General features: G+C 41.8%; 3 protein-coding genes across 5 annotated transcripts in view; 1 reads left to right on the top strand and 2 right to left on the bottom strand.

Annotated features, from left to right (window-relative positions):
* Window positions 1–127: 127 nt before the first annotated feature.
* On the bottom strand, window positions 128–4,655 carry armc1l (armadillo repeat containing 1, like). Of its 2 annotated transcripts, none has more exons than XM_048250894.1 (7): window positions 4,571–4,655; window positions 3,665–3,835; window positions 3,417–3,508; window positions 3,000–3,189; window positions 2,553–2,669; window positions 1,981–2,055; window positions 128–1,289 (listed from the first exon to the last, which is right to left on the bottom strand). In XM_048250894.1, exons 2-7 carry the CDS (start codon window positions 3,815–3,817, stop codon window positions 1,098–1,100), a joined length of 819 nt encoding a protein of 272 aa, XP_048106851.1. In that variant the 5' UTR covers window positions 3,818–3,835; window positions 4,571–4,655; the 3' UTR covers window positions 128–1,097. The 2 variants fall into 2 exon arrangements, with proteins under 2 accessions (XP_048106851.1, XP_048106850.1); XM_048250893.1 differs by lacking the exon at window positions 4,571–4,655 and adding an exon at window positions 4,067–4,319.
* Window positions 4,656–4,766: 111 nt separating this feature from the next.
* Window positions 4,767–14,163, top strand: mtfr2 (mitochondrial fission regulator 2). Its single transcript, XM_048250895.1, has 8 exons — window positions 4,767–4,874; window positions 5,298–5,391; window positions 5,545–5,649; window positions 5,767–5,891; window positions 6,111–6,331; window positions 6,879–7,161; window positions 7,543–7,726; window positions 12,031–14,163. Exons 2-8 carry the CDS (start codon window positions 5,320–5,322, stop codon window positions 12,073–12,075), a joined length of 1,035 nt encoding a protein of 344 aa, XP_048106852.1. The 5' UTR covers window positions 4,767–4,874; window positions 5,298–5,319; the 3' UTR covers window positions 12,076–14,163.
* A 117-nt stretch (window positions 14,164–14,280) lies between these two features.
* Window positions 14,281–19,150, bottom strand: part of LOC125299281 (cAMP-specific 3',5'-cyclic phosphodiesterase 7B-like) — a 43,489-nt gene continuing 38,619 nt past the window's right edge. For both annotated transcript variants that reach the window (XM_048250500.1, XM_048250499.1), the window contains 2 exons: window positions 18,238–18,318; window positions 14,281–17,624 (listed from right to left, as the gene is read on the bottom strand). In XM_048250500.1, the coding sequence (XP_048106457.1) occupies window positions 17,431–17,624; window positions 18,238–18,318 (275 nt within the window). In that variant the 3' untranslated portion in view covers window positions 14,281–17,430. The remainder of the gene's footprint in view (window positions 17,625–18,237; window positions 18,319–19,150) is intronic.

Consider the following 19,150-nt stretch of genomic DNA (forward strand, 5'->3'; position numbering starts at 1 on the left):
AAACACAGTGTGCGGGCCAAATTGGGCACCTCTGGTTTAATCCTCAAACCTACAGACTAGAAATACAGCTTGTAGCTCCCTGTGAGGAAAAGCATTTCCACATAAAATGAGTCTGAATGAAAGCAAATAACATTAGATCCAGTTTTATTGGCCCATACATTTGCTGGACATAAAATAGCAGGCTAATGTTTCAGTCAATCACTGTACCAAGTGTAGCACTTGGATCATTTTTACACAAATTATTTCCCCTATGTTTTCAACCACAGTGTACGTGTCATTCTAGTCCAAGAAAACCCATTTGTACTTGTATGCAGAGCCAAGAAAATGTCCAGCACAAACATATTGTTCCTGAACACACTAAACTGAACAAGTTATTTTTACAGAGTAAAATGCACTTCCGTTTTTGTGAATATATATATATATACACACACACACACACACACACACACAAGTCAACTGGGGAAAAAAAAACAGTTACAACAGGGAAACAGGACAGAAAATAGTACAGACAGACATACTGAACAAATATGAACATGGAAAACAAACAAAGAGCTTTGCAGAAGTACCCCGTGAGAAGCAACCACATTTCCATGTTACTCAGTGGATGAATCAGCATCAACAAACCCTCTATGGATCGGTCTATCTACCACACATGTATTAATCATCTAGCTAGCAATAGTTCATGAGGGTGCATGGCCAATTTGAGGATGAATAACTAATCAGCTCTGGTAATGATCTGGAGCCCTCTGCCAAAGACACAGTGGGCATCAACCCTGTAGGAGAAAGCAAGAGTTACACCAGTGTTGAATGAGGCACTGGCTTAGCCCACTGGCTAACCCCATCTCCATAATGACCCAGGGTCTCGGCAGAGCATGTAGCAGGGAGGCGTCGACCCAGAAGGAGGACGCAAATCTGGAAGTGTTGAAAGCAGCACTGACTGGGATGCAATCTCCCCATCACCTTCTCACACCGAGCGTAGGAGCAGTGTGCAGGTTGACGTGGAAACAGAAGCGTTCGTGTTCATCCGGTTGTTAGCATTCCCCTGAGAGGCAGTGGTTGGTCGCTTTCCGAGTGCCGTGAACAGTCCCCTGTGACCTTTACCAGTAGAAGGAGCGGGTGAGGAAGCTGGCCGCCGTGTTGAGCCAGCTCCCGCTGCCGTCCTCCTTGGCGCCGGTCCGAGAGACAGCGCGGTCCAGCTCCTTCTCCGGGCTCTCGTCCTCGGGGAGGTAGTCGGGCACCTGGGAGTTCTCCTGGATGGCGGTGCTGGACATGCTGAGGGGGATCAGGACCTGAGGAAAGGGGCAAAGGCTCAGGGAAAGGGGCAAAAGCCTCCCAGGCGATACAGGAAAATACTGGATGATTATTTTCAAAAGACACAAATAATCTCCTCAATTGGCAGAAGTTCTCTCCAACTAGTCTTGTTTTCAACGGTTTGGAAAATCAAATCAAACTATAACACACTGGAGAACAGAAGGGAGCGGTGATGAAACACAATTGCCCTCGTCAGATATTTAACATTAAACAGAAAGATTAACAAATAAACAGGAGATTACTTGTATGAATCGTACACCAATTCTAAACAGTGACTGTGGTACCTGTGGCCTGTACTTCAAAGTGAGGTAACTGGTTACATTGGTCATTAACTGAGCCCGCATTGGCAAACATGTCCCTTTATGTGAACATACCTAAATTGGAGTTTGTGCATCACAGGATTGACTTTCCAACATCTAAACCACCAACGTAGTACCGTTTAACACCACTTTAGGCGATCAGTTGTCAACCCCAACTTCCCTAGACAATCCCGTGTTAAATCGGAGTAGTTTAAACTTCCCTAGACAATCCCGTGTTAAATCGGAGTAGGTTAAACTCTCTCCGTTGTATATGTGGCCTTTGGAGCATTTGCAGTGATAAACAATGACGTACAATACAATAATATAACAATTAAAGATTAAAGATCAACAATGATATTCATCCACTCACCTCCTCCCCAGTATCATTCTTCACTACCTGCTGGGCCTGCAGGATTTTAGTTGACGCAATAGCAGTGGCCAGATTCTGGACAGAGAGACCGGAGAGTTAGCTAAGAACAGCTAGGGAGGTGGAGTTTGGCCGTCAGCGCTATGAAACTAGGGACAACATCCTGTGTTCCTCTGCCATTACTGATCAAACCTTCTGTTTACATCTGTTCTGTTCAAATTCTGTTTACTGACTGCAGTGGGGTATTCCAAGTTGGTGGTTTAGTGATAAACCTAGGTAAGTTAATTCATTGTAAGTTGTAAACCTTGTAAATTAAGAACTTATTGGCTTTACTTAGTTAGGAGAATGAAGCCATAGGGCTCTTCTATTAGGAGGGTGGCCACTTCCTCTGGGTTAACTTACCCAAATCAGTCACTTAACCACCTACTTGAAACACACCTCAGGTCTACACAGTTGACGATATGATGAGTTACTGACAGGTGCACACAGCGTGACATGAAAAGCACTGTGAAAGTGGGATATGGTTACAGGATGTGTGACCCAATATTTGAGTATGTTTGTACTGGACTGTATACCTCAGTGGGCAAGTCGGAGCGAATGCGTATGGTGCACCTCTTCATGGCCATCTGGAATGTGAAACTGATGACCCCTTTGACCTTCAGTAAAGCCTCCTCACACATCCCACGCTGGTCCTACAGAACACACACACACACAGTTAGTTAGTACAATTTGGTCAAAAGATAAATCATTAAGTCATGAAGTGAAAAAAACTGTTACACATTTTCATACACTACACTAATCGGTTTATCAATATTTATCATGGAATCAAGTACAAAACAATAATTTCACAGAATCACCATGTAGATACCACTAGATTAACTTCCTCAATGATATTTACTCAACACACTCACACTTCATCTGAGTAATTAAAAGCTCAGTACAAGACAAAAGGCAAAAAATAAAACTAGACCCAGAGAAAGCTAAAGGTCATTAAAACAGCCTGCAAATAAAATGGAACTCACCGACCCATCTAGGCCCTCGATTTGTAAGGTGACTGTTTTTGCCTTCTTATTGGAGGTGTTGATGAAGAACTGGGATTTGTTTCTCCTTTGCTGTTGTGCTGGAGTTCTGAATGTTTGTGTGTTGACTGGCCCGGTCAGAACGTCGTACACATCTTTGGCCAGGACAGTTATGTCATCCGTCAAACCCTCTCTGGTTATAAAAAAACCAAAAAAAAACCAAAACATTTTGACACATTTGAATCAGAGTCACATTTACACCTGTAAGACTTGAGACAGAAAGAGATAGCCTTCCTTTATTCGTTTTCTACTTGATAATGTTGTAATGCATAAACACAACTGTAAATTGTAAAATGTCAGATAATGGAATAAAGCATTTGGGTTACGATGGTGCATTGTTTTTACTGACAGGCGACTTACTTCTCCATCAGGTTTTCCAGGCTCACCATCATGCCCAGTTCATTCTTCATGGTGCTTATATTTTGTGTCAATTCTGCCAGATACCGCAGGGTCTACCAATGGACAAAACCCATTACTACAATCCATGGAACGACAGTCCTAAATAAGCAACACTGCTATCATACAGGATTTATTTTACACGCTAACACATATTTACAAGGTTGGCTTTCACATTCTGATGGGACGATGGGGAGAATGAAGAAGCTTACTTGAAGAGTGGCGAGGAGGACATTAGAGTCTTTGTGGTCTAAAAAAAGGACGAGACCAGGAAGACAACCCTGATCCTGAACTATAGCTTCACGGTTCTGAGGCTCGGAAGCTAGATCCCGCAGTTGGGTCACCACTGCCAAGGCATCCATCATTCTGCCACCCGATAAAACCTGTTGAGACGATGAGTCGACAGCCGTCAACGTTACATTACAGAAAAATAATTAATAAATAAGAATAATTGGGGCTAAAGGGTAAACAGTTTAATACTACAACGCGACGTCGGGGTACAATGCTTTTAACAGTTTAACACTACATTGCACCATATGGTTGCAACATAGAAGACAAGGGGCACATTGTCTAACGTTAGTTTGTAACAAATTGACGTCAACATGTACACATACCGTTAAAAATGAAAGGTTTTGCTGCTAACCTAGAAATACATGTAAACCCATTAACCAACTTGGTCATTTAGCCAGCCAAATAGTATACTTATCGTTATCAAACAAGTTAAGAAAGCTCGTGTTCCGTTATTATGATAAACGAGTGATATAATAACGGTGACGTTATTTCTGAAACAAACTCTGTTTAGTTGCTAGCACTAATCCTTAACTTGGTGGACAAATTAGTTTATTGGCTAGCCCCAGACCTGGTGCGTTTTGGAGAGCAAAACTACTCAATACAACTACGCCTAGCTAGATTCTAGCTATCGAGCTATGCTAACTTCCGATTACCTCGGTATTTTGTACACGACATAAAAGACAAACCCAACGGTCACAAAGCTCAATTTGATAAAACAACGGTCACAAAGCTCAATTTGATAAAACAACTTTTGGTGTTAAAAGTTTCCAAGGGACCGACAGAAAATTTATTATCAACAGATTAAGGAATAATTTAATTAAACTTACCACAGAGCAAACGAACTGAATACACGTTCAAATACAAAATTCGTGCTAAAAATCTTCTAGCCCTATCATTGGTCGGAAGGCTAAATTCATGTCACACCATTCCAAGGCCCCATTGGCTTTCTGCATTCGTGCTTTTGTAACATCCAATCACAACCTCGTTTGTTGTCACCGCTTTATTTGAGTTCACCTGCCTTGGAAGCGTGACTAGAGTACATCGGCTTGTGTTGTATATCGAGTGTTAAAGTGATATTATAACTTTAAAAAAGTAAGAATACATTTGGGTCTGGATTAATGTAGCACATAGGTGAGTTTCTTACATACTGCTTTCGAATACGTCAACAGCGAGCTTTAAGTGTTATTTAAGTTCCCTATCCAACGATAACCGTTTGTAAGAGCTGCGGTGTTTTGATGATTGTGCTTTTTACACGAGACTGCAGTGTGCAGTGATAGCTTTAAAAAACACATCAATGTATAGCTTCTAACGTTATATGGTACTCATTTGTATTGAGGGAACACTTGGGCATTGCACAATGATCAAATCGCGATCAAAAAAACATATGGTTTAATTTTGTGTTCCGTTAACGCACGATCAAATAATGCAGCTAATTTGATTCGACCCATCACGTTGTTGTTGGCACGTAGGCACTGTAGTCAGTACGATATGTAACCGGTCCTATTTGGAGCCGGTAAGTCATAATGCAGCTTTCCGTTGTTCCCCACTTCTCAGAGCCAACAAGACAAGCTGCGTGATGTCGCTTTTAGAAGACATCGTGGATATACTGCGATGTGTCCTTGAGTATTTTGGAGTTCCTGCTGACATGGTGAGTAATGAAAGGAAAGAAATGAGATATAAGAAAAGATATTCTATGTGCAATACGTACTATTTACAAAGCGTTTTGGATACAGTCGTAGCATTTCTGTTTACTAGGGTGTTCATAAAAATAAAAATGTCAGTAACGTGACTTGTGTTTCAGCTGGTCCCGGTGTGGGACAATCAACTCTGCGGACAGTATCGAAGCATCGTTCGGATGATAGGCTCTAATCTGCCCCTGACTCCTTATCCCCGACTCCACTTCCAGGCATGTCGTGCACCCCCTTATGCTGGCAAAATAGACCATATGCGAAAGCAGAACTTCACTTTTTGATTGTTACGTTTCTCTTTTTGTCCCCTTTCTTAAAACATTAAATACAAACAGATTCCGTTGCAAGTCCACAAGAGACATGGCCATCTTGACATCAGTATGGACAGTCCAGCAATCCCATCTTTTGCAGATGTACTCTGGATAGCAGAAGATGTGGAAGACCACTTCGCCAAATTCAGGTTGGCTCTCCTTTTTACGAGTTTGCTGCAGAGTGATGGTAGAATACAGTTAATAACTTACCATATCTGTCATTAGACTATTTAAGGACCTGGTTACTGAAGAACTATGATTGTCATACTAAGCAGTGGTAGCACTTTGTGGTATACATTTATGTATAATAATGATATGATTGTGTGGAATTTAATGCAAATGGCTTGCTTTTTTACTTTGTTCTGTAGAAATGCTATTCCATTGAAAAGATGTCCGGTGCCTCAAGTGTTTGTGACGCCACCAGTGGAGATGGTTGCAGGTCCCATGTCCCTGCCATCCTCGGCCCAGCTAGGTGGCAGGATTTTGGGGCAAAGGACCAACCCGGAGGCCCTGAAGAAAATCTCAGCCCTGGAGGAAGAGCTGCTCAAACTCCGGGCTCAGATTGCAATGATTGTCACAGCTCCATCAGGTACTCCTATAAGCCAGACGTTCACTACAGGTCAAAAGCTTGGGGTCATTTCCATAATACATAAATAATTGCAAAAGGGTTCTTGACTGTTGAAATGAAAGAAATGGCTGATCTTTAATGCAATATTTACAGTGCCCATTATCAGCACCCATTCATCCAGTGTTCCAAAGGCCCATTCTGTTTACTAATCTGATATCATTTTAAAAGGCTAACTGAGAAAACATTGGAAAACCCTTTTACAATTATGTAAGCACATAATGTAATCTGAAATCTCTTACCCAGATTAAAAAAAACAAAAAACAATGCAACTGATCTCAGCTGGTATTCTGTCGATAATGGAGTGGAAGGTACATTTCTAAGTGACCCCAAACTTTTGACCGGTAGTGTATTGACATTAGGCTTTGTAGATAGTGCAAAGTTACTCTTGCAGGAAAAAAGTGGTTATGAATTTGGAATTTATTTGATGACTGAATCTAGAATTGTTGGAATTAAAATTCCTGTATGTGGTTCTTCTCCCCTCCCCCCTCTGTCTTTTGTCCAAATAAAGCCTCAGTCTCCCCGTGCCGATCCCAGCTCCCAGCTCCTGTTCAGACCTCAACTCCTCGAGCTGCCCCTCCTCCTCCCCCTCCTCCACCTCCCCCTCCTCCTCCTCCACCTGTCTCTGACTCTCCAAAACCATCCGCCCTGGAGACCATAAAACAACGGAGGGCGGCAAGCAAAGGCCTGCCCAGGAAGAGTGAGCTGTCTTTGGGCTCGGCCTCCACCAGTCTCCCCTCCATGTTGGATGTGTTGAAGGACCTGACCCAGGTCAAACTCCGCACGGTGGAGAGGTGTGCACTCAGGCTGGGGTGATGCTTGTGTAGAATAGCGCTGGGTAGTAGAGAGGTCACGCATGCCTATCTTTAAACTTTTAGAGACTATATGTCTTAAATTCATGGCCATGAGTTTTGCTGCACTGGCCATACAAGTGTTAACCCTAAATATTCTGGAAATTCACAGTGTGTACTTTTACAATGTAACTACCACTACCACGACTTCTACTACTACTCCTACTGCTATTACTAAATATGATAATGGGATAATGGGTTGTTCATATTTACTCATATATCTTAATATTGCACCGTTAACCCATTGCATCCACAGTAAGTAACATGTATGGGGTTGATATGAATATGAATGGTGTGTGTGTGTGTGTGATTCCTCCTGGTCAGGTCGCCAGGCGGGACCCCCGTGAGGAAGAGGAGGAGCAAGGGCACTGTGTGTGCGTCCGACCCCGCAGCTTTAATCGCAGAAGCTCTGAGGAAGAAGTTTGCCTATCGTCAGAGAGACGACTCCTTCGATAAGGAGAACCGATCGGCTGACCTGTCGCCCTTCGGAAGCCCCGAGGCGCCATTTGTGAGTGGCACAGCACATCGCATGCTTCCTATTGACTCGTAGGCAGAGACACTTTCAACAGTAATTCGGTGTGTGTGTGTAGGTTAGTGAGGAGAAGATATTGTTTCCTATTGACTCGTAGGCAGAGACACTTTCAACAGTAATTCGGTGTGTGTGTGTAGGTTAGTGAGGAGAAGATATTGTTTCCTATTGACTCGTAGGCAGAGACACTTTCAACAGTAATTCGGTGTGTGTGTGTAGGTTAGTGAGGAGAAGATATTGTTTCCTATTGACTCGTAGGCAGGGACACTTTCAACAGTAATTTGGTGCGCTTAGGGAGCAGAGAAAAGAGGGTGGTTTGTAGAGACCAGTAATGTTTTAATATCTTTAGGTTTGAGGCATTTTTAATTTTGGTGAGAAAATAAATACTCACTGCTCCTTTATGACCAGAGGGGTATTTCACAAAGGCAGAATTAAGACATCCAAGATAAGTGATAAAGCGAGGTTTGACATAGCTTTGTCTGGTCATCCTAGCTCAACTCGTTTCACTAATGCCAATCCAGGATGAGTAGGAGCGACTATGTCAAGCCAGGTGTAAGTAATACAGGATGTGTGCGCGTTCTCGTTTCTGCTCCAAAATGCCCACGGTTGGAATAAAAAAGACGTCATTCGAAATAGCGAAATAGCGACGAAAATAGCATCATTCACACAAAGTGAACCACCGCTTTTGATATAGACTAACAATGGAGTAAAGTTATCCTTTTTGGAATGGGGAATCATGACTATTTCTGTAAAACAGCAGGAGTAGGCGTGGTAGACCAACTGAATGCAAATTTACGTATGCACCCACGTGTGAGTGCTCTTGGCACGCAACGTCATTAAGAAAGCGCTTGCCACTGCAAAGATGCACATAGTATGATATACCTTAATATTATAGTTGAAAATATCTTCGAGAACTTGCCTCTCCACTTCCAATCAACTACAGTAGGCTATTCATCAAACGTCTATCAATAAAATAAGCAAACAATGAGTACTTAGGCCTATGTTAATAATTATAAGGCTATCTATTAAAATAATAACCATATGGTAGTAGGCAGACAATCTGTTTTGTTTTACGAGCAAATACATTTAGCAAATAGTTTATAAATGGAATAAAGCTCCTTAAAAATTAGCACGGAGGTCTGATGTGAATGACAGCTAGCTGAACCAATAAGATGACATAATTACCATTAGAATTAACTTAGCTTGGCTGTTAGCCTGGTCGGAACCAGGCTAGGTGCAGAGAATAAATCCCCATGGTAACTTATGTGCCATCCCTTTTGTGAAACCAAGTCAAGGCTAAATTCATCCAGGATAACCTAAAAATCCAAGCTTAATCCCTTATCTAGGTTTTGTGAAATACCCCTCTGCTTTATGAAAATACTGATTTTTTTTTTTTTTTCTCATTTTGAAACCCTGCAAAAAAGGGAACGTTTTAAAGAGTAGGTGCAGTGGCAAAAACACGTATTTCTAAGTTAGATACTTAGCGCTTGAATCACGTTGCATACAGTGTACTGGTACAGACAGGATGCGCCGAACAGCCTCATCTTTAATAATTGATTTGTGGACATCACTATACAAATAACCTTTGTGCTCTGCAAGACAAGCTTTTATTTAAAGGGCAAGATATGACTCTGATTTGGACCCTAGAAGTTATCAACAGCCAGCTTTATGTGACTGCCACTCTCTTTGGCAACTTTGCAAGATGCAAACAGAGGAGTTCTGTCCCATAGGCTTTACAGAGTAGTTCTGTCCCATAGGCTTTACAGAGTAGTTCTGTCCCATAGGCTTAACAGAGGAGTTCTGTCCCATAGGCTTTACAGAGGAGTTCTGTCCCATAGGCTTAACAGAGGAGTTCTGTCCCATAGGCTTTACAGAGTAGTTCTGTCCCATAGGCTTAACAGAGTAGTTCTGTCCCATAGGCTTAACAGAGGAGTTCTGTCCCATAGGCTTTACAGAGGAGTTCTGTCCCATAGGCTTAACAGAGGAGTTCTGTCCCATAGGCTTTACAGAGTAGTTCTGTCCCATAGGCTTAACAGAGTAGTTCTGTCCCATAGGCTTAACAGAGGAGTTCTGTCCCATAGGCTTAACAGAGGAGTTCTGTCCTAGTTAAAATTCTTGCACTCTGATTGGTTGCAGAGCAACAGACTTCTCTTTTTTTGTTTCCCCTTAGAAAAGGGAATATTCAGTCTTAGAGTCAGTCAGAGTTTAGTCTGCAGATCTTAGAGTCAGTCAGAGTTTAGTCTGCAGATCTTAGAGTCAGTCAGAGTTTAGTCTGCAGATCTTAGAGTCAGTCAGAGTTTAGTCTGCAGATCTTAGAGTCAGTCAGAGTTTAGTCTGCAGATCTTAGAGTCAGTCAGAGTTTAGTCTGCAGATCTTAGAGTCAGTCAGAGTTTAGTCTGCAGATCTTAGAGTCAGTCAGAGTTTAGTCTGCAGATCTTAGAGTCAGTCAGAGTTTAGTCTGCAGATCTTAGAGTCAGTCAGAGTTTAGTCTGCAGATCTTAGAGTCAGTCAGAGTTTAGTCTGCAGATCTTAGAGTCAGTCAGAGTTTAGTCTGCAGATCTTAGAGTCAGTCAGAGTTTAGTCTGCAGATCTTAGAGTCAGTCAGAGTTTAGTCTGCAGATCTTAGAGTCAGTCAGAGTTTAGTCTGCAGATCTTAGAGTCAGTCAGAGTTTAGTCTGCAGATCTTAGAGTCAGTCAGAGTTTAGTCTGCAGATCTTAGAGTCAGTCAGAGTTTAGTCTGCAGATCTTAGAGTCAGTCAGAGTTTAGTCTGCAGATCTTAGAGTCAGTCAGAGTTTAGTCTGCAGATCTTAGAGTCAGTCAGAGTTTAGTCTGCAGATCTTAGAGTCAGTCAGAGTTTAGTCTGCAGATCTTAGAGTCAGTCAGAGTTTAGTCTGCAGATCTTAGAGTCAGTCAGAGTTTAGTTTGCAGATCTTAGAGTCAGTCAGAGTTTAGTCTGCAGATCTATATGTCAATGCTGCTCCTTAGCCAAGTCTAGTGACAGGACATTGAAAATCCCCTTCCACCCACTGCAGGATATTATCATGTAAATGAAAATAGGGTGGGAACATTTTTTCAATTAATCTTAACTTATTTTCTTCTTTACTCACCCTTTCATGATGATGGTAAACTATCGGAACCAGTGAGCGGAGCTGAGCGGTGCAAATATCCAGCTCTCGCACAGGTGGCTGTTCACTCGGCCGCTCCTCGTTCAGGTGGCTGTTCACTCGGCCGCTCCTCCGCTCAAATTCACGTCAGGCCGCTCCGCTCAATTTCGCTCCCTGCTCTACTTAAAATTCCTCCCGCTCCAGTGAAATCGCTACACGCTCGCTCCAATTTAAAAGAGGGAGAAATGATCTACAAGCCGAATTGTCACCTTAGAAAACTTAAATCCCAAAGAACTAAGAGCAACGGCAATTTCACTCATTTATTTTAAAAGATAATGCAACACCGACAACAACAAACAAGCTTGACAACGTCAATCCAAGCTTAAAACTAAAGGGATCAGTGTGATTAATTGCCTAAAGAATTCAGCCTTAGCATCCCAGTTTTACTTCAGCCTTACTTGATATGAAGCATATTCAAATTGCTGATGTTTTATTTTGCTCTCTGTAGCACACTCATGTTTCTGCGAAATGTGTCTTCTTAAATTCCAAAATGAATCTTAACTCACTGGAACAGTGTCACCTCATGGTTGTTCTTGCTCTACATTGTTAGTATCTAGTTGTTTTCTAGTAAAAGTAGGCTACATTTGTAGGCCCTATGACTTTCAGTTTCCTTTCTAAAATATTTAGCGAACTCCATCCCCCATCAACAAACTTACTATGGCCAATATCTTTGAAATGTAATGGTCTTGGTTTCATTAGGAAGACATGAATTCTGGGTGGATTTGTGCATGCCTCAGACTCGTGGTGTGAGCGGTATCGGAGCGTAATTGGAGCGGAAAAGAGCAGCCGCTCCGGCCTCTAAATTAAAAAGCGCTCTGCGCTCCAACAAAATTCTATCTACCCTGCTCCTCGCTCGCTCACGCGCCGCTTACTAACTCTGTAAACTAAATATCTTTGATGTGTGGACAAACCAAGCCATTTGTGGACATAACCTTTGGAAACAAAGACCAAAAATAATTCATTGATTAATCGACTATTAAAATAATTAGTTGTAGCCGTAAATAAAAATCTATCCTGGTTAAGGCAATTAGCCAACAAGAGCAGTCACAGATGTTATGTAAATGAGGTTGTCACTGATTTCATGGTTGTGTTGTTGACTTGTTTTTCTCATTCTCCAGATGCAGAAGCACACAAGGCGGAGCCAAGGACGAATTCACCTCTAAACTTCTTGACCCCACAGTCGCCAGCAACCAATCACATCAGACATTGGTGTGTTTGCAGCCAATCACATCAGACATTGGTGTGTTTCATCTGACTACTGCATACTTCAGACGCTGCTTTCACAGGGCTTTGTTTATGTTACTCACCCACTCTCTCTAGATGGTGTTAACAAGGCTGTCTTCTTGTTTTTTCACTGGCCTCCATGTCCTAAACAATGGTACTTTTTGGTGGCTTTGATACTTGTTTACTTCAGGTGAGGGATAAAGTTCAATAATGCAGTCATTTCAGTGATGTCCGCTCATGCTGTACGTGTTGTTTTGTTTTTATTTGCTTTTTGCTGTTTTGTAAAGCCCCGCAATAGCGGATTCTGTGATTGTTAATTTATGCAGTGACCATTTTTGTCTGCTTGGGTGAGAGCTTTGTAAATATGTCTGACCATAACTTATAAATTGTATATGACCTCATGTTATAGGTTGTGCAGAAAATAATGCATAAAATGTAACCACACAAGGATACAAGTAGCCTGTAGAAAATCCACCAGGGGCACTCTTTAAGAGATACAAAAATGCAGCTTTTATATGGGCAACATATTAACACTGACTACCTATCGACACGATCGACCTCACGGTCTCAATGACTGGTGTGAGCTCTGGACGCACACAAGGTTGTTTTAGCGTCTTTGTTCAAAGTCAAGCAATACTCACCACCAGTGAGCCTCTCTTGCTGCATATTTTGAATCCATTGAAAACCTATTTAAAACCCACAGGTGATGGACTGCAACTGTAGCCCTAATCTATGCAACGGCTTCATCTCTGTGGGTTATGGTTTTATTTTGTTTGTCTCACTTTGCTTTTCTTGGCCTCTCATGCACTCTTCCTGGATGTGTGTGGCATGTGGCAGTCAGGTTTGTGCCAATGACGGCTTGGCACACAGCCCTCAGCATCAGCTCCACTCTCCCGTGGACTCGAATAACAGGCAGCTGAACTGATCTCCAACCAGCAAGAGCGCCTTCTCTTTACGCTGGTTTCTTCTTTAAGGCAAAGACCTGCTAAATGGTGCAACAGTTTTGTATTTTTTTATTTTTTTTTTGTGGCGTTTTGCCTTTTGCCTTCCGAGATGCCGCAGTCATGGTGGTTGATGTCCACACTCCTTTATGTCATGTTATCAGAAAGTGTGGTGAAGGTTCAGAACTGTAGTGGTGGTCTATGACCTGCTGCCTGCCTCTGGAGTGGACTAGTTTAAACTCCTGGCTCATAGGTTTTACGGGGACTAGTTTAAACTCCTGGCTCATAGGTTTTACGGGGACTAGTTTAAACTCCTGGCTCATGGGTTTTATGCTGATGGGTTTTATGGGGGAGAATCCTGTCTGAGATTGTGTGCTAGTGCTAGCGCCGATGTCATCAGACCTGAGATGCCCTTCAGATGTGTGTGACATCTCTGAGGCCTGCACACTCCGTGTGTGTGTGTGTGTGTGTGTGTGTGTGTGTGTGTGTGTGTGTGTGTGTGTGTGTGTGTGTGTGTGTGTGTGTGTGTGTGTGTGTGTGTGTGTGTGTGTGTGTGTGTGTGTGTGTGTGTGTGTGTGTGTGTGTGTGTTTCTGTGTGAGGGAGAGCAAGGGAGAGAGACTCAAGCAGATGCTTTGTTGACACACAGCTTGGCATGCTCTGAGGAGTCCCACACCATGCTGGGCTGTGAGAGTGTGTGTGCTTGTGTGCATTCTGGCAGACCTTTCCTTTTTCCTTTTTTTTTTTTTTTTTTGCACATTCAGCTGTACCAGACCGACTCCAATCTGCCTCAGTATCCAGCCGTTACAGGCCTGTACGTGTTTATTTAACAGGTTTATATCCTCAGTATTCAGCCAGGCCTGTACGTGTTTAGGTTTATATTCTGTCTACTAACAAGGTCTATATCCTGTCCTTCAAGGTCAGTCTCTTATGGGAGAAGACAGAATGTTTTGGTATTTGAGCATAATGTTTTGAATGTTCGTTTAGATTCTGACTCAAAGGTGTGAGGCTTGTAGTGTGTCTCTTCAAGCTGAAAGCTGTCTGGTGTCTGTCATTCTATCAAAATAAAATGATTGTTGCTATGGAAACTACTATGTGTTCTCAGACTATTTAAAAAAAAAAAAAAAAAACATTTTGTTGTGCTATACACATTTCCTTTTTTTGCATCTGGGATTGATCTGAAGAATTCAATGAACTGGTGCTGGTAAAATTTAATAACATTTTTATTCATCACAGTGTATGATGGTCAGTTGGATAGTAGTCATGGGTTTACTGTAACTTGAAAAGAAAAAAAGGCAACATCACTGACATTTGGATACAAAGGGCCAGATTAACTGAAGCTTAGGGTCAGTTTATGCAAATTTATGTTTAAAAGTCTTATTTGACAAGAAAAACACTCAAGTTATGGGGTATAATAAACCCTCTTTGAAAATAGGGTAGATTTAAAGAAAGGAAAAACATTCATGGTTTTTCACCCTGTCATTCAAAGTCTGGATCATGGACCTCCACAATGATCCAGTCTCCTCTAGTTCAGTGCCCTACAGACACAAATCTGTCTGGAAGATGGCACTCTGCCGGGTCGTGATCACTATGACAACTGTTACCATGTAATCCTTAAGGACGTCAACAAAGGAAGTTATGCAGGGGCTAAAGAGCTAAAACTGAAACTTCCAGAGAGACCTAAACCTCATGAGTTGATCTGAAGGGGGCAAAATGCCCTGATTTATTAAATAATTTGAGATTATCTCTGTTTGACACTTCGATGACACTGGAACCGCACCAACAGTGCTGATTTTCACTCTTGTTGACAAAGATTAACACCTGGATAATGTCAGTGTACAGTGTTGGCCTGCTTAAAAAATTGTCAGTGATAAAAAATAGCGTACATAGGTGTTGAAGACACATTACATATAGTGCCTGTACAGAACCATTAAGTAAAGAAAATTACATGAACTTTGTGGTGGCAGTAGAAAGTCAGGCAGTGCCTGTTAACATAATCAGACCAAAAGAGAAAAAGAAGAACCATGGAATCATTTACACCACTTGACAAAAAAAGATGTTTGCTGATGTTAAGGCTAGTTTACAGTTTGTAACTGTAATCACCTGTCAAAAAACAATGCAGTGTATAATATAAAGACAGATTTGTATTTAAAATGGAGTTGTCATTCTGTCTGGTTCTGTCTCTCGACTTGAAAGATGGTAGCAATACATAAGAAACACAAGAACCAGGGGCATAAATGTACAGTGGCTTGCAGATGTTTTCAACCTCCCTCAAGCTCATCACCATTTCCTGGTTTAAACATATGCTGTAGGCCTACAGTAAATTTCCTGTGTGTTAGCTGCATTGTGTATAAACTCTGGCTGATACTACACTGATTATAAACAAAGGTTTTAAATACAGTTGCTTACTCCATTCCAAAGAGAATACATGTCCATGTGGTTCTGCTGACTGACGTTGACTAACTGACGTTGACTAACTGATGCTGGCGCTGCTATTGGTTGTGTTGAACAGCACTGCTAACTGTGCTCCTCTGTCTGTCATCATCTTAAGCTCCGCCCCTAGACCAGCATTTTTGAATGCACAGAGTGCAAGTTGATTAAAAAAATAATAAATTAATCAAAACCAAAAATATTCAACCTCTTTATATTAATATTTGATAGGCTACAGCACCCATGTTATGCCATAAGAGGCTTGAAGGTGTATGCCTGAACACAGCCACGGGAGCCAGGCCGATGCAAGCTGGTTTGTATGCCAGCTTCAGTGGATATCTGTGCAACACAGAGTGTAGGTGTTTCTTTTAGATTACGTCAAAACAGTCGTTTCTTTACATCCTGTTGATATTCCTATTTATGTTTTAAACTAAAAATGCACTGGTAATCTTGACACAGCACCTTTAACGGTTTTGATGTGAGACAGAACCATCATTGTATATTATTCTGCAATATGTCCCAAATTTGGGATTTCATTGAGTCATTGCAGAATATTCACTTAATCCTGTTTATTGTTTTTCAAGACATTGTGCATGGTGGCTTCAAACTATTTTGTTGCATGTGTAATGACAATAAAGATATTCCATTTTATGCTATGTGTAGAATTAGTTACCATTCAATCTTCCTTCAAATTAAAAATGTTTCCCAGTTGCCGCAGATACGAAATATCCCCATGGAGACATTTTACTACTGCCATATCTTAGAACAGGGATGGTATTTTACAACAGGGATGGTATTTTACAACAGGGATGGTATTTTTTGACGCATTGCTAGTGTTTGACTATACACCTCATGTGGCACATTGATAAAAATTGGCCAAAAGTACAAGGGTTTGAATACTTATAAAAGGATATCTGGGTAGGATATCTGAGTTATTTTTATTTAACTATTTTATAAGGATAACAGACAAATAATTTATATTGCCTTTGTAAATATACGACTGCATAAAAGCTTGCAGTAATACACCGATTGTGAAAGTAAGTGTAAGGATCTTTTATAAGCGTGAAAATGGTGAGGACTCTCAGAGGGCTAAATATTTCTCCAAGCCACTGCATGTACACAATATACAGTAACACAATGCTAATCCTGGCACATGTATGTTTCATTTCATAAAATCCTTTCTCTCTCTCTCTCTTTCTTTCTCTCTGTCTCTCTCTCTTTCTCTCTGTCTCTCTCTCTGTCTTGTGTCTTCTCCAAAGCTTCCTTTAAAAAGGCTGTACAATGGAAAGAGTTTGAAAGTTAAAATCAATTATCATTTAATGTCAGTGCAAGCTGTACAAAAAGGTAAAATATGTAGGAATGTCATTTATTTTTGTTTATAAGATCCTCTAGAAAGGTTATATTCATCTGTACACTTTGTATTTCTTCAGTTACTTCCTGTGTTGGGGTAGCTTTCATCTTGTGCAGTCCAGCTGACTGTTTTTTGGCTTCTTCACTTCTGATTCCCTTTAAAAAAGTCCTTTTAGTTGCATCCAGTGATGCAGTGTTGCATCGTGGGTAAACACGTGTTTGAATGGCTCTTCATGTCCCCTACCCCCTGAAAGAATCCATTAAAAACTATAGAAGTGTTTTTCTTTTTGTTAAGAAATAAAAAAGGAAAATCCTCAAACATCCATTAGTCAGAGGTGAAGTTGAGGTTTCCGGTTTATTTGGCTTCATCGCTCTGCTTCAAACTCAATCTACGATCAGGCTTGGTCCTCCATCCACCAGGGGGCACTATACCCTGCTCGTATGACTCCTCTGAACACCCCTCAAAGCCTTCAGCTGGCAGGAAGCTACAGGGCAGAAACAGTGAAGAGCAGAAGAAGGAGGTTTTGGAAAAAGGTGCCCCCCCCTTTTTAAATAAGGCCGTCTGGAGTGGAGGTTCACGGCGTCCCAGAATCCTCTGGTCCCTCGGCCTCCTCCTGGAGTGGGGAGCCTGGCTGCGGCTCCTGCCTGAGTTGGCGCCAGCGTGCCTTGTTCTTCCGCAGGTGTCCCATCATGCTCTCTGCCAAATCGCTGGCATCTGTGAAGCGCATCCACTCCTCGAAAAGCGGCTCCACAATATAGGAGATGAACCCTGAGCAGGAGGAGAGGTCAGGGGTCAGAGGTCAAAGCATGGTGTGAAAAACGAAGGGTGTGGGGTGTGTGTGGTGTGTGTAAAGTAAGAGGCTATGCCGTTTTTTTAAGTTTAAAACATCTGAAAATGACCTAGAAATTGTAACAGATTTTGTCCAGATATCCACTAAGGTTTACATGCTAACCAGCTAGCCCTCGGCTGCCTCTCAAGGGTGTGAGTGTCAGTGAAAGAGTGTACCAGTGCTTTCAGCAAGACAACTCAAGTCCAACAGAATGAAACATTCTGCTATATTACACAGAAGTGATTTTTAAAGAGTTTGCTGATCTAGGAAATATTGTTGTTGAGATACCAGAAAAATAACATCTTCTTACTTAATTATATGCATAGTTAACATATTCAGATTTGTATTTGAGTTCTTCTTTTGTTAATCATGAACTGGTTGCGAGGGACACTGGTGGAAATCCCGCTTCCACAAGCTTAGTGACACATCTGACCTTAACATACTGTATGATACACATTCAGTATGCAAGTGTACCATGGCCACTTCCAGTGCAGAGTTAACACCGTTTTGTAAATCAAAGAACAGTTTGAGTTCCGATCTCGAGGGACTTACCGATCTGAATAGCAGGAACTGAGTCAGACTGTTGATTGCAGAGAGGACTGATCTCAAGGTCAAACTTGCGCTCAAGGTCACCTGCGAAGAGAAACGAGGGGGAAGCGGAGCGCCATTAGTGAAGTCCAGCGGACAGCACGGAGCGCTCGCGGGATAGGATGCTTAAGCGTCTAACACGCTCTGACCTTTAAAGAGGGCCAGCTTATTATCTACCCCTTAAAAACAGGAAATGGACTAAGAGCACCCTGGTAGCTAAGTGACTATCCTATATCTATTTTTTTTTACTCACAGGATATGCAATACCATGTCCAGACACTAGGGGGAGAGGCAGGCCAAGGGACAGAGTGTGACTCCACAGCTCTAGTAAATCATTGTTTTTAGAATAGCATTCAGTGAGCTTGTCAGCATCACAAAATGAACCCCTCTAGAATGAAACATGACCCCTGTTTGCGTGGTCCTTTTAAGTGATCACATTGTGGGTTACTTATAATGACGTTATCACTCACTTGGCAATGGGTGCCAAAACAATGTTAGATGTACTGAGGTAGTTTTTCATGAAGGAAATTTGAATTCCTTGAAAATGTTGAGACTATTTTATGTGATTCCAAGTGGCACTGTGTGGTTAAAATGACTACATTAATAAACCAAGTGGCACTGTGTGGTTAAAATGACTACATTTATGAAAACATATACATACATCAGACATTCAGAGTGTAATATTCTCCTGAACGGCAGACTGAATGTATCTGTGTGCGTGTGTGTGTGTGTGTGTGTGTGTGTGTGTGTGTGTGTGTGTGTGTGTGTGTGTGTGTGTGTGTGTATGAGTTTGTGTCTCCGGAATTGTCCTCCCTGGGGTCAGCAAGCCTGCTCTTATGTCATGAAGGGCACGCAGCCCACTGGTGGTTTGGGGTTA

The sequence above is a fragment of the Alosa alosa genome, chromosome 8 (assembly GCF_017589495.1).
Source record: "Alosa alosa isolate M-15738 ecotype Scorff River chromosome 8, AALO_Geno_1.1, whole genome shotgun sequence".
In the NCBI taxonomy this organism is placed as follows: Eukaryota; Metazoa; Chordata; class Actinopteri; order Clupeiformes; family Clupeidae; genus Alosa; species Alosa alosa.

Excerpts from the sequence above, each read along its gene's own strand:
- armc1l (XM_048250894.1), bottom strand. The coding sequence starts at position 3,817 with ATGATGGATGCCTTGGCAGTGGTGACCCAACTGCGGGATCTAGCTTCC. Across the intron at positions 3,190-3,416 it reads CTGGAAAACCTGATGGAGAA|AGAGGGTTTGACGGATGACA; the intron begins GTAAGTCGCCTG and ends TTTTATAACCAG. Across the intron at positions 2,670-2,999 it reads TCGAGGGCCTAGATGGGTCG|GACCAGCGTGGGATGTGTGA; the intron begins GTGAGTTCCATT and ends TGTGTTCTGTAG.
- mtfr2 (XM_048250895.1), top strand. The coding sequence starts at position 5,320 with ATGTCGCTTTTAGAAGACATCGTGGATATACTGCGATGTGTCCTTGAG. Across the intron at positions 5,392-5,544 it reads TTGGAGTTCCTGCTGACATG|CTGGTCCCGGTGTGGGACAA; the intron begins GTGAGTAATGAA and ends CTTGTGTTTCAG. Across the intron at positions 6,332-6,878 it reads GATTGTCACAGCTCCATCAG|CCTCAGTCTCCCCGTGCCGA; the intron begins GTACTCCTATAA and ends GTCCAAATAAAG.